Source organism: Eretmochelys imbricata, chromosome 17 (genome assembly GCF_965152235.1).
Source record: "Eretmochelys imbricata isolate rEreImb1 chromosome 17, rEreImb1.hap1, whole genome shotgun sequence".
NCBI lineage: Eukaryota > Metazoa > Chordata > Testudines > Cheloniidae > Eretmochelys > Eretmochelys imbricata.
In genome coordinates this window covers 19,865,822-19,882,600 of record NC_135588.1, presented here as the reverse complement: position 1 = coordinate 19,882,600, position 16,779 = coordinate 19,865,822, and the positions used below count along the sequence as shown (strand labels likewise).

Genomic DNA, 16,779 nt, shown 5'->3' with positions numbered 1-16,779 from the left:
CCTAGGTCCTTTTCCGCAGAACTGCTGCCTAGCCATTCGGTCCCTAGTCTGTAGCGGTGCATTGGGTTCTTCCGTCCTAAGTGCAGGACCCTGCACTTATCCTTATTGAACCTCATCAGATTTCTTTTGGCCCAATCCTCCAATTTGTCTAGGTCCCTCTGTATCCTATTCCTGCCCTCCAGCGTATCTACCACTCTTCCTAGTTTAGTATCATCCCTAAATTTGCTGAGAGTGCAATCCACACCATCCTCCAGATCATTTATGAAGATATTGAACAAAACCGGCCCCAGGACCGACCCCTGGGGCACTCCACTTGACACCGGCTGCCAACTAGACATGGAGCCATTGATCACTACCCGTTGAGCCCGACAATCTAGCCAACTTTCTACCCACCTTATAGTGCATTCATCCAGCCCATACTTCTTTAACTTGCTGACAAGAATACTGTGGGAGACCGTGTCAAAAGCTTTGCTAAAGTCACGAAACAATACATCCACTGCTTTCCCTTCATCCACAGAACCAGTAATCTCATCATAGAAGGCGATTAGATTAGTCAGGCATGACCTTCCCTTGGTGAATCCATGCTGACTGTTCCTGATCACTTTCCTCTCATGTAAGTGCTTCAGGATTGATTCTTTGAGGACCTGCTCCATGGGAAGCTCATCATGCTGATCGTGGAGAGTTAGAAAAGATTCTTTTCACCCAGGGTGAATAGAACTTTTTTCTTTGCGGGGGGGGGGAAGGGGCCAAGAACAAAAGGGTAAAGTATCCTTGATAATGAGGAGGAAAAACTAACCACTTGGGTAGATGGCAGGCAAAGACTCTTTGCCTGGGCTGATGCATCTTCCTGGAAGTTGTGTAATGCTGGTTAAAAGAGGTTTTGGCATAGTAATTTTTCTTCTGTACCTGGGTATTGTCTTCTATCATTGAATCAAATAGCGCATGCAAAGTTATCTTGTATGTTTCAGCAGCCCCTCTGTAGAGTTCTCTGTAGTTTCCAGCAGGGGTTAATTTTACTGACAGAATCTTGACATCATCCTTCTGGACCTTTTCTGTCTTCCTACTGGAGAAATCCCATTTTCCTACTGGCAGTTGTATGTTGGATCTCTATCCTGTATTCCTACTGACCACAGTGGGGGTTCTGTCTGCATAAGGAATATAAAACCAGGCCCTTTGACTATAGCAGGCTGAGGTAGTGTCATGCGCAAAGAAATGCCATTGAATCTGTGAGAGAAGATGGGTGAGGTCTTGTATTGGACCAGATTCTGTCGGTGAGAGAGACAAGCTTTCAAGCTACACAGAGCTCATCTTCTGTCTTTGCGATCTGTTCACCATTGCTGAAGCGAGTGTGACAAGCACCCAGAAGGAGAGGTCACTTGGGCTGCTGTGGGGCTTCTCTCCGCTGTCTTTTTGTCTAGATACCAAACAATACGTCTGGTACCAACCAAGAAAAAACAGAATAACTGGTACTTTAAATTCCCTGTGGGTGAAGTGGGAAGGAAATGGTAATACCTATAGCAAGCCACACTGACATGAGACACTCCGCAGCACATCTGCTCAGAGTCCTCCCTGCTTTATCTGGCCAGCCGAGGGAGTATTATCAGGGTAGGCTGTGTGCTTGGGACTGCGAAGGTGTGGAGAAAAAGAAAATCTTCTGAATTGCCCTGAATTCAAGAGGTGAGGAATGGTAAACGATCTGCATCAGAGCTTTCATTCTAGTGAATTGTATTTGTTTGGTAAGGAAAATGGTGCTGAACAGACATGGAGAAAGACCCACAATTCTTTCTGGCTAATGCTGCACGTTGTAATGTTTAAATGCCATGTACCACAAAGGCTGTGAGATGGGTTTCTGTGCTGAGTGTCCTGGAGCAGAAGGCACTGATTTTTAAGGCACAGTGGGGTGTTAATAATGAATACCTAAACGTTGTATAGCACTGTTCATAATTAAATCTCAGCAAGCTTCACAAAGAAGGTCAGTGTCATTATCCACATTTACAGATGGGGAAACTGAGACACAGAATGGGGACATGACTTGCCTAAGGTGAACAGCAGGCCAGTGGCAGAGCCTGGAACAGAACCTAGGTCTCCTGAGTCCCAGGCCAGTGCTTTAGCCACTTGGCCACAATGCCTCCCTTAAGCAGCCGTAGCTTTTGTATCACTCCAGATATATATCAGTTTGTCTCCTCACTGCTTATTATGACAGTGGTTGGCTAACATTAGCTGTGCTCACTTTAATGCCTCTCTACTAAATACGTTTTAATAACATCTATCTCTTGTAACTTTGATAGCTGAAAGAACTGAGTCACTGCCCTGTATTTCAAAATGAACACCTTCCTTAATTTATACTGCCTGTTAAAGGTCACCCCCTGCCCTATTCATAAGAGCCGGGTATGTCACAGTTGTTTATCTAGGCTGCTTCCCTCCATTCCAGAGGTGGTTGTATTTCCGTGGTGCTGTTTGTGTACAGTTTGTAAAGTGCTTTTATGGCTGATGTATTTGACCAAGCACTTTACTCCGCCCCTAGATATTGGTATTTCCAGTTAAGTTGTAAAGAGGAGCAAATGGTTCTGCTTTCCCTTATCTTTGTGTTCATTTCTGCTCCTCGGCTGCAGGCAGGGGAAAAGGTCAATTGTATCCTAACTGGGAGAGATGATGATTTCTGCAATGATGGTGTAATCCTTCGTGTTCCTAGCGATACCAAGGGTTCCTGGGATAGAAAATCATTGCTGCCTTGTGTTTCAACTTCCTTTTTATTAATGGTATCTGTGTTGAGTCATGCCGATTCTGGGGTGTCATGTGGCTGCAGAAATGTGACAGAGTGCTGATCTGCCAAGTCATCCCATCTGTTGCCACAGATATTTAGCTGTGATTCTCTATATCGGCAGCACACGTTCTCCACCTTCCCTTTTCTTTGGTTACTTGCATCAGCATTTTCTCTGTAGCCGTCGTTGCTCTGACTGGAACTTCTGCTTCAACAACTCAATCTTAAAATAAATGTTTTCAAGCAAATTGAACTTTGCTTAAAGCTTTGAACAGGGAATTGGGGGCTATTAGTCTCATCTTTCCACAAAGATTAGCACAACACTCAATGAGTAAGGACTTTCACTTAATATCTGCATGATGAAAGGCTCCACGCCCCATTATCAGTTCTCTGACTCTTGTCTATAATTGGAACGTACATCTTCAGTAATTGAAACTATTCGCTAAGGCCTGGTCTACACTGCGGGGGGAGGGGGGGGTGTCAATCTAAGTTACGCAACTTCAGCTATGTGAATAATGTAGCTGAAGTCGACGTACTTAGATCTACTCACTGCCGTGAGTCGACTGCTGATGCTCCCCCGTCGACTCCTCTCGCTCCGGTGGAGTACAGGAGTCAACGGGAGAGCGCTCGGGGGTCGATTTATCGCCTCTAGACTAAACGTGATAAATTGACCCCCACTGGATCGATCGCTGCCCGCCGATCCGGCGTGTAGTATAGACATACCCTTAAATTCCTAATTGCAGGCCTCTGTGTACGTGTTGCCAAACGTGTCCTCTGCAGATCTGCCAGCAGTCTCCTATTTTAATCTCCAGCCCAACCTCCTACAGGTGGCTGCTTCCACTGATTTCACATGTTTGGAAACAGTGTGTAGCTTGCCTTATTGCTTAGAATAAAAGTTCATGGTACAGGATAGAAGAGTAATGATGTAGAAAACATCTCTCTAGATCTCTTTTCTTCTGTCTTCTGCATTGCATATATAGAACCAGATTCTGTGTAGACCGTGTGTGGGTTTACAGTGGTTGTGGATGGAAATGGAATTCCCTCTTCCTCATCCATTTCTACCTTGCATGGCTTATGTATGGGCTGGCACAGTTGCAGACCTGATGGCAAAGTGTCCTGGATGATCCAGTGCCTGAAAACTCAGTGAGACCGAAATGACAGAGACAGAGTTGTCAAGTTAGGGAAGAGGAGTGAACAGCCCAGAGGAGTAGTTTGGAGCTTCACTTTGTGCAGTGGTCCTGAATCTTCTCTTGTATGCATGAATGTAACTCACTGTCAGTGGAGCTACACCCGATTTACACCAGTGCAAGTAAAAGGAGAATTGGGCCTGGAGATTGTCGTCACTAGGTATTGTAGGGAGAACCCTGAACTCCAGTCGTGGGGCATATGTAAGACATGGGGTAATTCTTTCACCCTGTGTGACACTGGTGAGGCCTCAGCTAGAGAATTGTGTCCAGTTTCGGGTGCCACGTTTAAAGAAATTGAAGAGTTCAGAGGAGAACAACAAAAATGACTGAAGGTCTAGAATGCCTGCCCTATAAGGAAAGGTTTAAACCCTGGGTATGTTTAGTCTGGAGGAAAAACGCTGGAGGGGGCCTGGTAACGGTATTGGTGATCTACTACAAAGAGGAAGGTGATCGATTGTTCTCCGTGACCACTGAAGGCAGGAAAGAAGTAATGGGCTTCATGTGTAGTAAGGAAGATTAGGATTAGATATTGAGAAATCCTTTCTAACTATAAAGATAGTTAAGATCTGGAACAGGCTTCCAACGGGGGCTGTGGAATCTCTGTCATTGGAGGAGTTTAAGATCAGGTTGGACAAACAGCTGTCAGGGATGGTCTAGGTGTACTTGGTCCTGTCTCGGCACAGGGAGCGGGACTAGACAACCTCTTGAGGTCCGTTCCAGCCCTTCAGTTTTACAATTATATAACCTGGAAGTGAAGCTGACCTAATATATGTAATTGCAACAATATCTCTACACCTATCTGTTTTCTATTAATGTTGGGTCACAGATGTTTGTGTAAATAAAAGGCCTCTTTGTTTACCTTGCAAAAAGCCACAACATTTGTTTTTTTAGTAAGTTGGTCTGGTTTTCACATCTCTGGGCTTTTGGGGCACGTTCTGAGGTTTGATTCTTTTCTAGTAACTGCATAGCAAGGGCTCATGTCATTGTCAGAATGATGCATGAGTCAGGGAAGAATCCACCTCTCTCATATTGCTGTACTTGCTCTTCAGTATTAACTGGCCTATACAAACTTATCTGTAGGAGGATGAGACACTGAGTCACCTACTGCTGACAAGAGCTAACAAGTTTTAATTCTGACCCCACCTGGTCTCTTGTTTCCAAGGAAAGCCCTGCCTTTAACACTTTGAGTTACTATTTGAATAAGACACATTCTCATACAAACTTCTATTTTCTTTAATACTTCTTCCTGCCTTATGCCCTAGCTTATTCTCAACTTCTCTTTAAGGTCTCAGCAAAAAGTACATATGGAAGTTGCTGACTCCTGCATGGGAAACTGAACATGGTAGCTGCTTTATTTTATAGCCCTGATCTGCCCAAGAAAGGAGGAAGTTGAAGGCCTTCTAACAAGTAGGCAGCTGATTAGATAGATATTTACGCAAGGTGCATTTTTGCCAGTCCATGCAGAAAATAAAGAGGGTCCCCAATCCTGCAACCCCAACTCACATTTGAGTAGCTTCATGGGCATCGGTGGGGTTACACATGAGGAAGGACTGCAAGACCAAGCACCAGATGTCACATCCACCCTTCTGAACATCCGCTGTCCCTTTGCACAAAGCCAAACCAGCATTTCTACTTCAGAGATCTCCCATCACTTGTGTCTTTCAGGGGAGATTTCAAACAGGCACAACCTGAGACACCTGAAAGGGCCTGGTTTACAGAGTGTGGGCACTTGGAACCGTGAGCCCCTCTGAGGTGACTCAAGATGGGCAAAGATTGAGGCACCCAAAATAACCAATCACTTCTGAAAATCTGAGCCTTGGTTCCTATTGGTGAAGTGGGATATATTTCCTTTTCTGCCTTGTCTATTTACTCTGTCAGCAAAATGGGGACCCTCCCCGCATCTCAGCTGGGACCTCTAGGCAGCAATATAATACAAATTAAGAAGTAATGGGGGGATATGTTAGGCATGGTTATATTTTAGCCCATTCAACTTTGAAATGGTCCCTTTTCAGGCTTAGAGCTCTGGTATTGTGTTAGATTTAGAAGGTCTGGTCCCTAAACACATGTATAGTTGGGGTCATTGTGAAGTCACACAGAAATGTTCTACAGCAGTGAATTCATGCACATTTAATTTGTCTTTAATTAAAAGTCGTCAAACTTCAGTGCCAGACATTTCACGGAATCGGGAGCATCAAAGGGCCTGGTTCTGAAAGGTACTGAGCACCCTCCACCATTGAGTTCAGAGTCAGTGGAGGGTGCTCAACAGGTCATAGGACCAGGCCGTAACACTAGTGAATTACTGTCAATTAAGTCATTAGTACAAACACAGTCCTTGGCAGGAAATGTCCCTGAAAAGTGGCCAGCAGCCTAAAAACTCTCCCTGCAACTCTGGCACACAATGCATGTCAACGATCAATGGAGATGCGCAGACATCCTTGAGAACAAGAGAGAGCCCTAAAACACAAGTTGCTTGGCACAAGGTACAGAGGCTTTATCATAAAGCCTACTCTGTAATTGCATCTATGGTATGACCCACCTCAGTTGGCTCAGGGCAACCTGTGGTAATGTACAAAGCCAAACCTTACCTCCCGGTTAACACTCAGATCTCAGAGTTAGTTTGCAGGGGTGCTGGCTAGAAAAAAAACTTCACTTTTAGGCAATCCAGACAATGAAAACGACATCATGGGACTCCTTGTTTAATCACTCCGCAGAGTAGAATCGCATTCTTAAATTCTTTAGTAAAATAAAACTCTGAACAGATCTGAGAATCATTTGTTCTGTGTTTATTCCTGAACTAGCCTTGCAACGTTGGAAGTGCAAGCTCCTTGATTCGTGCACCTGAAAGGCCTGTCTAATGTCACTGCAAGGTGCATATGTGCATCTCTACACCCTCTACTGAAGTGCTGATTTGTAACTTTTGACAGCGGTGCTGTTCAGCAATTCGCCATAGTCCCACAGTAACATCCCACTAGAAGGGTTCTAACAACAAATTTTTTGGTGGCCTCAAAGTGTTTTCTAGTATGTTTTTGATAATAAACACAATAGGGGATCGCTCTGCTTGTGGGAGTGTCTCTACGCTGCATTTTGGAGCAAGCCTACCAGTCTGGGTCGACAGACTTGGATTAGTGGGGCTTGTGCTAGCTCTTTAAAATCGCTGTACAGACAGTGCTTTGAAGTTGCAGCTCGGGCTCTGACGCCCACCCACTTTCTTAAGCCTCAGAGCCTGCACGCGAGGAGGAAGGGTCCCAGAACCCAGGCTCCAGCCGGAGTTCAAACGTCCACACCTCAGTTAAACAGCCCCATAGTCCCAGCCTTGTGAGCTCAAGTTAGCTGACGTGGGCCAGTGATGGGTGTTCAATTGCAATGTGGATAGAGCCAGTCCACTGGCATGTGGAGGGGGAGTTACCTTAATCACATCATTTCTGCATCTAAGAACAAAGAATTCCCCACGCTTGCATGATGAGGGACTCTATCCTGAGAAGCAGCAACTCTGCAAACAGTTTGGGGCTGTGGTGAATAATCATCTGAACAGGAGCTCCCAGTGTGATGCAGGGGCCAGAAGAGCTAATGTGAGCCTGAGCTGTATAAGCAGGGGCATCTTGAGGCGGAGTAGGGAGGTTATTTTACTTCTGTATTTGGCCCTGGTGCAGCCGCTGCTGGAATCCTCTGTCCAGTTCTGGTGTCAACAATTCAAGAAGGACAGTGATAAATTGGAGAGGGATCAGAGAAGAGCCATGAGACTGATGAAAGGATTAGAAAATCTGCCTTACAGTGATAAACTCCAGGAGCTCCATCTATTTAGCTTAGCAAAGAGAAGGTTAAGGGGTGACGTGATTACAGTCTTTAAGTCCCTACATGGGCAACAAATATTGAACAATGGGCTCTTCAGTCTAGCAGAGAAAAGTCTAACATGATCCGATGTCTGGAAGTTGAAGCTAGACAAATTTAGACTGGAAATAAGGTGTAAATTATTAACGGTGAGAACGACTAACCATTGGAAGGATTGTGATGGGTTCTCCGTCACTGACCATTTTAAAATCAAGATGGGATGTTTTTCCAAAAGAACTGCTCTAAGAATAATTCTGGGGCAGGTCTCTGGCCTGGGTTAAAGAGCAGGTCAGACTAGTTGATTACAATGTTCCCTTGAGCTCTGTGAATCACCGCTCTGCCAGTTTCCTAATGTGACGCTACCATTGCAATGACCTGTGCTGCTTACTCTTCCCGCTGTCAACTTTGTCACTACTCTACCCCCATGGATCATGGTTCAAGTTAATCATCTGCTTGCCCACTCAGAACTCTGTTCTGCCCATCATGAAACTAATCTTCCAGTGTGAAGCATGATTGCTAAGAGTTGGTAGCTTGGGGAAACAATGGAAGAGGAAAAGCAGTAGCTATTTATTCTCGAAGGGCAGGGTGGCAGTAGTTCAGGCAGCAGTCTGGGACTTGCGAGACCTGGGTTCAAGTCCTTGCTCTGCCACACACTCCATGTGTGACCTTGGGCAAGTCACTTAACCTCTCTGAGCCTCAGTTCCTCACCTGTACAATAGGGATAATAGCACTGCCCTGCCTCACAGAGGTGTTGGGAGGATAAATACATTAAAGATTGTGAGGCATTGAGCTAATGTGGTAATGAGGGCGAAATACAGATGCTCCCTGACTTATGCTATCGTTCCGTTCCGGAATGCCTTGCGTAACTTGAATTTTGCGTAAGTCGGAAATGTATACCCGACCATTATGTGCAAAAACAAACAAAAAAGCCCTCCTATTTCTAGCTTACGCAACCTGAGTGCGGATTTGTCTAAATCAGGTCTTGTGTAACCTGGGAGCCTCTGTAAGTACCTTAGCCAGATGGATCAGGGGAACTGCTAGTCCGAATGTGCTCACAACGATCAGCTCTTTTTTGATGCTTTTCGGGGTGGGGGAATAAGAATAATTGATAATAGATCAGTAACACATGATTAATTGCATGCAAATCAACATCGAGGTGTTCTTTGAACAGTCCCATCCAATCCATTACATTGCTCTTTGTCATTTCAGAAATCTGTCTTCATCTAGCCACTTTAATGATCTAGAAGAAAGGAAAAAGCAGGTATTAATAAACCTGACAGATACTAAATGAGTGCAAAGGCAATAGTATAAATGGACCTAGGATTTACTAGAGAGAATAGAGAGGTGGGCAAAAATGAACAAACTGGGATTCATCTTGAGGAATAGGAATGCGAATGCTGTTGTGCCAACAGCAACCTAAAGGTGCTAGTGGATGGCAAATTAGACATGAATTTGAAGCAAAACAAAAGTGAACACAGCTTGAGGATGCATCCAACGAGGCATCGCACTGCTATGGAGGAAGGTAACAGGCTCTCTCCGTGGCTCTGGTGTGGTTGAGTCATATGGCAGTAAATTCTGCCCCAGAAAGATACAAGAGAGAAGAGCAACAAAAATGATCGGGGTGGCTGGAGGAAATGAATCCTCCAGAATATGTATTACTGGGGCAAGGGCCAGCTGTGAGTTTGATCTGGCTCCCATCACAAGCTTTGCCGCTGACGTTGATGGGAGCCAGATGAGGACCTCTGGGAGAGGCACAAGGCTACAGCTGTTTGAAAGTGTTTATGCCAAGGATGGAGTGCAAGCTGGCTAGGGTTGATACAATTTGAAAGTAGGAATTTTGGCTGAATATAGCAGAAGGCTTCTTTTTCGCAGTGAGATGCATTAGGCTGTGGAATGATCTCCTAAAGGATGGGCTAGCTCTTGGGACATTGAAAACTATAGTGAACACAGCATGTACTGGGAGGTCTTTTCCTAGGTCTCTCCCATCACATTCCGGTGATGCTCTGGCATGGTTGGCATTTTGATTATATGTAATTTATTTTTTTCCCTCTTTCCCCTTTCTAGCGTTGCCAGTTGCCATGGGGGATTCTGCCATGGACTCCACTCTCCCCATTCCTGAGAGCGCTGTCCCGGAGGGCGCACTCTTCAGCATGACCGATGTGTTTCTCTTCTCACTCATCGTTGGCCTCCTTTCTTATTGGTTCCTCTTCCGCAAGAAAAAGGAAGAAATCCCTGAATTCACCAAAATCCAGCCAATGTAAGTGACTGTCCTGATGAACTCGGCATAAATGTGCTTCTAAATCCCATTGGTATGTTGTGAAGGGGAATGCTCACCGCTAGTCACACCTAGTGGTCAGACGGGGTTGTGGTAGGTTGTCTTCCTCCCGGGTGATCCCCTTTCTCATTATATAGTCGCCCTGTGGTGATCTGTCATTTCAGTGTCTCTGCACTCCGGCCAAGTCACAAATTCAAGTCTAATTTGTTTGGGTTACACAGAGTCCAATGATGGAGAAGTCTTCAGAAATCAGCAAGAGCTTCAGGACTTCCCCCTCTTGCATCAAGGTCTTGGGTGTGGACCCTCGTACCTTCAGGGTCTTCCCAACTTGGTTCCTTGGTGAGGGATAGACTTCTGTCATTGTCTCCTTTTTGGGGGTTGGTAGGAGAGCCTGAGCTCACCCTCTCCACTGGGCTCCGATCTGGGGCCCCAGTGATTGGCAGCTAGGCCCTGTACATTGAGGTGCTATGCAGGTGCCTCCCTGGATCGCTTCCTGCCAGTGCCCCTCTCTTCCCACAGGGTAAAGTAAATAACGGAACACACAGATAAAGTTTCTGATTTTCAAAAAGTCACCAGTCTATGCTTTGCAGGCTGGGTCAGGTCAGTATCACCTGGCTTCAATCAGCAGGTGCCCCTGTGGAGCTCCTTCTCGGCAGTTAAGAGCACAGGTCAGCTCACTTCTGTTGTTTCTCTGCCATTGTGTTACTCAACTTCCCTTTTTACCGGCTTGTGCAGGCTTTGCAAGTGTGTGTGTGTGTGTGGTGGGGGGGGGGGGCTGCCTGGGCCCAGAGAAGCTCCTTAACCCTTTCTTCTCCAGTGTGGGGTTTGTGTGCCCCATCACATACAGTCGTAACGTTTCTTCAGTTTCCCCTCCTTTTCTGCCCCTCCTCCGGCTCCTCTGTGTTAAGTGAGATTAGCATGTAAATCCTATTCTTACCAGCCAAGGTGGGAAAGCCATGACTGGCCTCACACTGCTGGGATGCCAGAAGGGGAAGAACTGGCTTTCCCGCTACCAGAGAGTAGTTAGGTGGTACTGTCAGTGCTTGTCTTTACCTTGTCCCACTGAGTTGTTGGGTGGGACATGGGGGCTTGCCACTCATAACTCTGCCACGTAGAGCAGGAATAAAGTCAGCCGTTATACCTAGTCTTTGCTTTAAACATACTTCCAGAGCGAGGAGAAGAAAATCTGCCCTGCTTGGTTATTCTCTTCACTGTCATCCAATGCTTTGATTTCTGCAGCCTGGAAGGTGAGACACCAGGAATCAAATTAATTTCCTGGGTGGCAGTGTGAATTCAGTAGACTCCTTCCCGTGGAGCAGCCGTGGTATCTCCCAGTATTGACTCCACCCACTAAGGTGTGGCGTTGATGTCTCCAAGGGGATCCTCCTTCAGAAGAACTGTGATGTGGGGCCGTATGGGTGGATGGAGGCTCTCTGACAGTGTGGGGGGGGAAGGTCGGAGAAGCAATGATCACTTAGACAGGCCTTTGTTTGGGGCAAAGAACACCTCACAAAAGGATTGGCATGGTGGGGTAACGTCAGGAGACCTTTCTTCAGAGTTTCCAGCATAGAGGAATCATTAACAGAACTAATCAGATGACCCACTGGCCTGTGACCAGAATATAGAGCTGGATTAACTGAATGCTTTTGAAAGCCAAAGAGCCAAATAAATGCCTTTTGCAAGTGCTTGTGATGCCACTGAAGTCAGCAGAGTTGTGCATGCTTAGAGGGCTGCTCCACATCTCTTCGCTCTTGACAGGTACTAGAGGGAGGAGGAGAGTTAATGATTGTCTCCTTTGTTTATCTGTGGGCCGTTTCACCCTCTCCTTGCCTTGCACTTGCCTGCTCTGTAACACCTCATAAGAGCAAGGTGCTGAATCACAGTGGCCCACATCCTGGCCATTACTCCCCTTACTGGTGCCAGCATCCAGCAAGACAGGAGCAGCCTGTCTGAAAGCCTCAGGCTGGACCTTGCCCTGCTTAGCAGTTGCTTCTGTCGCTCTTAAGTGAATGTGGCTTTTAATAGCAAGTACAGAAGAGAAAACACATCAGATAAAATGGTAACCATTCTCTGGCAACACAAGCATTGCATCTGGAGAAGCTCCTTTATTAGTTACTGAATCCGAAAAGCACTCCAAGCATTCAGGGGTTTAACCATGACTTGTCTTTGTGCCTCACTTTCTTGGGCCTCCTATATCTGCCCTACAATGTTCTAATTCTTCTAGATCAGGGACCATATCAAGAGCATGAGCCCTGGGCACCATGTTTCCCAGTGTTAGTTGGGGCTGGGTGCTCAGTGTGTGCATACCCCTCCAGCCAGTTCCTTAATTCTCCCCAACGGTATTTTTTATTACTGTCCTTTTTTTTCCCCTCCTTTATAAACAAAGCCCAGCTTCATTAATGCAATGTTAAAATCAAGATGTCAACCCCACAAAAGCTAAGAAATTCAGAATTCTTTGAGTGCACATGTCCATTCCCCTTCATGTGTGTGCGTGCCCAGTGCCCCAGAATCAGGGATTTTTCCCTTAACATTGGGGCAGCGCATGTGGCCTCTTTTGCCTCATACTGCCGCATGATGGTATAAAGGGCCAAGCTGCCCCGGACCCCCTCAGTTCTTTCTCGCTGCCTGTGATCGGTAATTGGAGTGTGTTGGCTTGCTTCTGCAAGTTTATCCCCTTATGGGGAATCTCTCAGCTTTACTATAAATAGTTGGCACTTGTTAGTCGTTTAGATTAATATAAGTTTCATTTATTATTTGTATTGTTTTATTGGCGCATCAGTTCCCCTTTTGTACAGGGCGCGGACCCCCAATACTAGGGTATGCCATGATCTCCAGTGTTTAAGCCTCGTGCCAGCTGCAAAAGACCTGTGCTGGTAAGTTACCCTCATTCCACCTGCCTAAAGCGTCTCAACAAGGGTCACATTAGGGACCGCTGCCAAATTTGCAGGGACTTTTAAACCTCAAACGAAGAAAGACTGAGATGGAGGCTGCCCTGCATCTACCTTCTGAGCCTTACTGCTTGGGGCATGCAGCACAGGGCTCTTCAGCCTGGGTGTGGAATGCCTCTCCGGCCACTGTCTCGGGATGTCGGCACCAGTCCCCTTCCCCATGCCAAGGAGCTGATTTGTCTAAGGAGCTGAGATCAGTAAGTGCTCAGGAGGACAGAGGAAGGGGCCCTTTGGCAAGAGACTCTCCCCGTACCGACCTATTTGCATCAGGGCTCATCAACTCTGGCAGCTGATCCCTGCCATTGTACCAACTACTTCTGGGCAACAACATCTGCAACAGGAAAGTATCTCTGTACCAACAATGCCAGAGGCACATCTGGCCGCATGAGATCTACTCTGCCTTTGGGTGCCAGGCTCCCTGATGGTACAGGAAGCAACTCACTCGGTGACGGTGCATCCTCAGGCCCCAGCTACGGACTTGCCTGAAGCTAGTGAGTTGGCACTGCAGGGGGATAAAGCTTTCAACCATCTGGCGTTTTCTCAAGCAGTGCAGTCCTGGGATAAACCTACTTGGATATCTCAGAGCTATGTACCAATAGCTCCAGAACAGTGCACCTCGACCTTGGGACCACTTGATATGGCACCACTCTGATCGGCTGACTCAGGGTCTTGCTCGGAGCCTGAGGTAGGCTTTTATGCCCCTTGCTCTTGAGACAGATGACCACGCTCCTCTCCTCCGTCAAGGGAGGTGCCCACCGGAGATACAGAGACACTCCAGAGAAAGGAAACCTTACTCATGGTTGGGGTCCTATGCTGTACCAGTGGCCCTACTGGAACCCATGGAGCATGTTTCTAGTTTCCAGATCCTCCCTGGTTCCTCAGTCTCTTAGATCTCCTACCACGCTCCATGAGGAGTCCCAGGAGGATGTTTTCAGTACCGAGCAAAACGCTCAAGGCCTGCAAGCTTTGGAACATCCACCCGCTACACTGCAGGAGGATCAGCCTCAGCCTCCTTTGCGTTCGTCCTCACCTGCTGAGACTGTAGCTCCTAGAGACGCTTCCCTGGTCCAAGATGACTACAGGGAGTACCAAGACCTTTTCGTAAGAGTGGCTTTGGTGAATTGGCCTTTGTTTTGGAATGAATTTCACCTTATTTGTGAAATACGAAATATTTACCTTGCAAATAATTTCTAAATTGCAGGTCCCCAGTATTCTGGTAGGGTCTGTCATGTGGTCACAGAATGCATACAGACAAGGAGACTGGATCTTGATTTCTGCCCAGTTTCCTGCATTCAGATGGTGTTACTGTCTCAGATGTGGTGGTGCATTAGTATTTTCGGTGGAATGGGTTTCTCTGTTTGTTCACTGCGCACCACTTAATTTAGGCCCCGTGCTGGTGATTACTAGTGTCTTTTACTTTGAAGTATCCTTTCGCTACTGCAAGAATTATGGTTTATCGCAGAATGCCTGTGGAAAGAAGTGTCCATAGCATGGTCAAATGAGCACCCTTGACACAAGGCTTAACTGGTCCATAGATGCCTTGCGTTGGCCCTCTGCACAGAGGTGAATTTCAGCAAGGGTGCCATGCTTCTGTTACTGTGAATGTAACACCAACTTTGATTTAGGCACTAGAAATGAATGTTTGTCTCCGTTTATCTTTCCCAAACTCCTGGATCTGCTGCAGAGTGAGTTAACTGAAGGACAGGGGGTCCGGGCGAGGCTGGTGTTTCACTGTGGTTTGAGCATTAGCCTGTTAAACCCAGGGTTGTGAGTTCAATCCTTGAGGGGGCCATTTAGGGATCTAGGGCAAAAATTGGGGATTGGTCCTGCTTTGAGCAGGGGGTTGGACTAGATGACCTCCTGAGGTCCCTTCCAACCCTGATATTCTATGATTCTGTTGTGGGTCACAAGTGAAAACGAGGGCATTGGGTTTCATTGTAATCTCTCTTCAGCCACTGCTTTAATCTGGCCCCAGTGTTAGGCGTAACTGAGGCTGTGCCCTGCAGTTGCTTTGCTGTAACTCCCCCATGTGGATGCTGCGGGCATGAACTGAAAGGTTTCTAGTTCTCATTAATGTAATCCTGTCTGAAGAGGACAATGGTAACGTGGAATAGAAACCTTTCAGTTCATGCCCGCAGCATCTGCACGGGGGAGTTACATCACGGCACTTCAGTGCTGCAGCGTAGACCAGCCCTGAGTCTCTGCGCAGAAGAGAGGCCAGGAGCGAGGTGGCCTGTGAAATCCCCGGGGCGAAATGTCACATACTAACAGAGAGGAAACAGCATGGCTTCAGATAAGCCATAGGAAAATGGATCTCACCAGGAAGAGGAAAGTTCGCGCCCTGGCTAGAAGTTTAAAGGGAGGAGCCCACGTTGTTCGCAAGCATCTTGCAATGAAGTCACTGTATGGGGCAGAGAGGTGGTTGTGCGTGTGTGTGTGAGAGAGAGAGAAGCAGCTGGTACTATGCATGGTCGTTATTCACTAATTGTCATCTGTCCTAACTTCAGTCGTAACCTGTGAGTTTCCTTGGACCATTCAAGCATCCCTCCCCCCACAATGGGCTTGCTTGTGAATGGGGTATGTAGGGTGACCAGATGTCCCCATTTTTATAGGGACAGGCCTGATATTCGGGGCTTTGTCTTATATAGGCCCGTTACTCACACTCACACTCACCCTGGCTCAATTGTTCACACTAGCTATCTGGTCACCCTTGGTGTATTTATCTGCTCCAGCCTTCATCTCTGGGGAGTTTAATAAGAACCGATCTCTCATGATGGGAGCTGGGGTAGCCAGGGGAATGGTATTGCCAGACTCCTGCAAACTGGGACGCTGAATTAGATTCCTGTCCCATCATCTGCTAAAACTCCCAGGGACAGCTCTTGTGAATGTGAATCACACAGCGCTTCAAAGGAGACAGTCCTGCACCTTGCAGAGGAACATGCCATAGAGGAACGCTGAGATCCATCTAGCTCTCTTTGGGCTGTTCGCGGCTGCCTATCACCCCAGTATGTGACCACCTTCCATGTAAAATCGGTAGCAATTAGCAACATCCCTAAAGGACTTCACGGAGTCTCTGGCGCTTCTCCTTTGATGTGTGTTGAAGGAAGAAGGCATGACGGGGTCACAGGAGAAACCCCTGTCTCCCATCCTCTGTTGCATAGCATGGGATGGCCAGCAGTATTCACCGGATTCATCTCAGGCACTGCAATAAGACATAGGGCTGTGATGGTCTCTCAGATAGCTTGGCCCTGTATTAAGGATTTAACTGTAAGACCATGGCCCCTTGGCTGGAAGGAGTGTCCCAAAGCCCCCTCCCTTTTATCTGCAGGAGTCTTGTTGCCCATAGTTTTATATTTTTGTTTTGAGAAGATGATTTGGTGCTTATGAAAATGAAGGAGTGAAACACTCATTTGGGCGGTGGTTAGTGCAGGCAGGCACCATAGATCTGCCATTGAGTCTCCATCCTGAGCTTCTGTACCACCCATAAGCAGAGACTGCTGGCATTGTGAGGCTTTTTTATTTGTTTTTGTGACATTGGCCAACTCTTTTCTGGGGCTGAGAGCCACTGGCCATTTTGTAGGGCCTGATTTCCTCACCCCCATCCTGTACCTTGTGTAGTCATTTACATCTGGGTAAAATACTGCTGTCTGGGTGACACCTTTTCACACTCACTTTGCACAGGTGTTTGTGATTACACTCATTGCAAGGCTGAGGAGAATCCAGCTCCAGATCTCATCAGGACTGTCTTTGAGATGAGAGGTTTCAGAGTAGCAGCTGTGT

At 46.8% G+C, this 16,779-nt stretch overlaps 1 protein-coding gene across 4 annotated transcripts in view; it reads left to right on the top strand.

Moving 5' to 3' along the window:
• POR (cytochrome p450 oxidoreductase) overlaps positions 1–16,779 on the top strand; it is a 60,733-nt gene that overhangs the window by 13,530 nt on the left and 30,424 nt on the right. For 3 of the 4 annotated variants that reach the window (XM_077836811.1, XM_077836810.1, XM_077836813.1), the window contains one exon: positions 9,841–10,033. In XM_077836811.1, coding sequence (XP_077692937.1) covers positions 9,855–10,033 — 179 coding nt within the window. In that variant the 5' untranslated portion in view covers positions 9,841–9,854. Of the gene's footprint in view, positions 1–9,008; positions 9,038–9,840; positions 10,034–16,779 lie in introns of those variants that run through there. The other variant, XM_077836812.1, reaches the window with a different exon arrangement.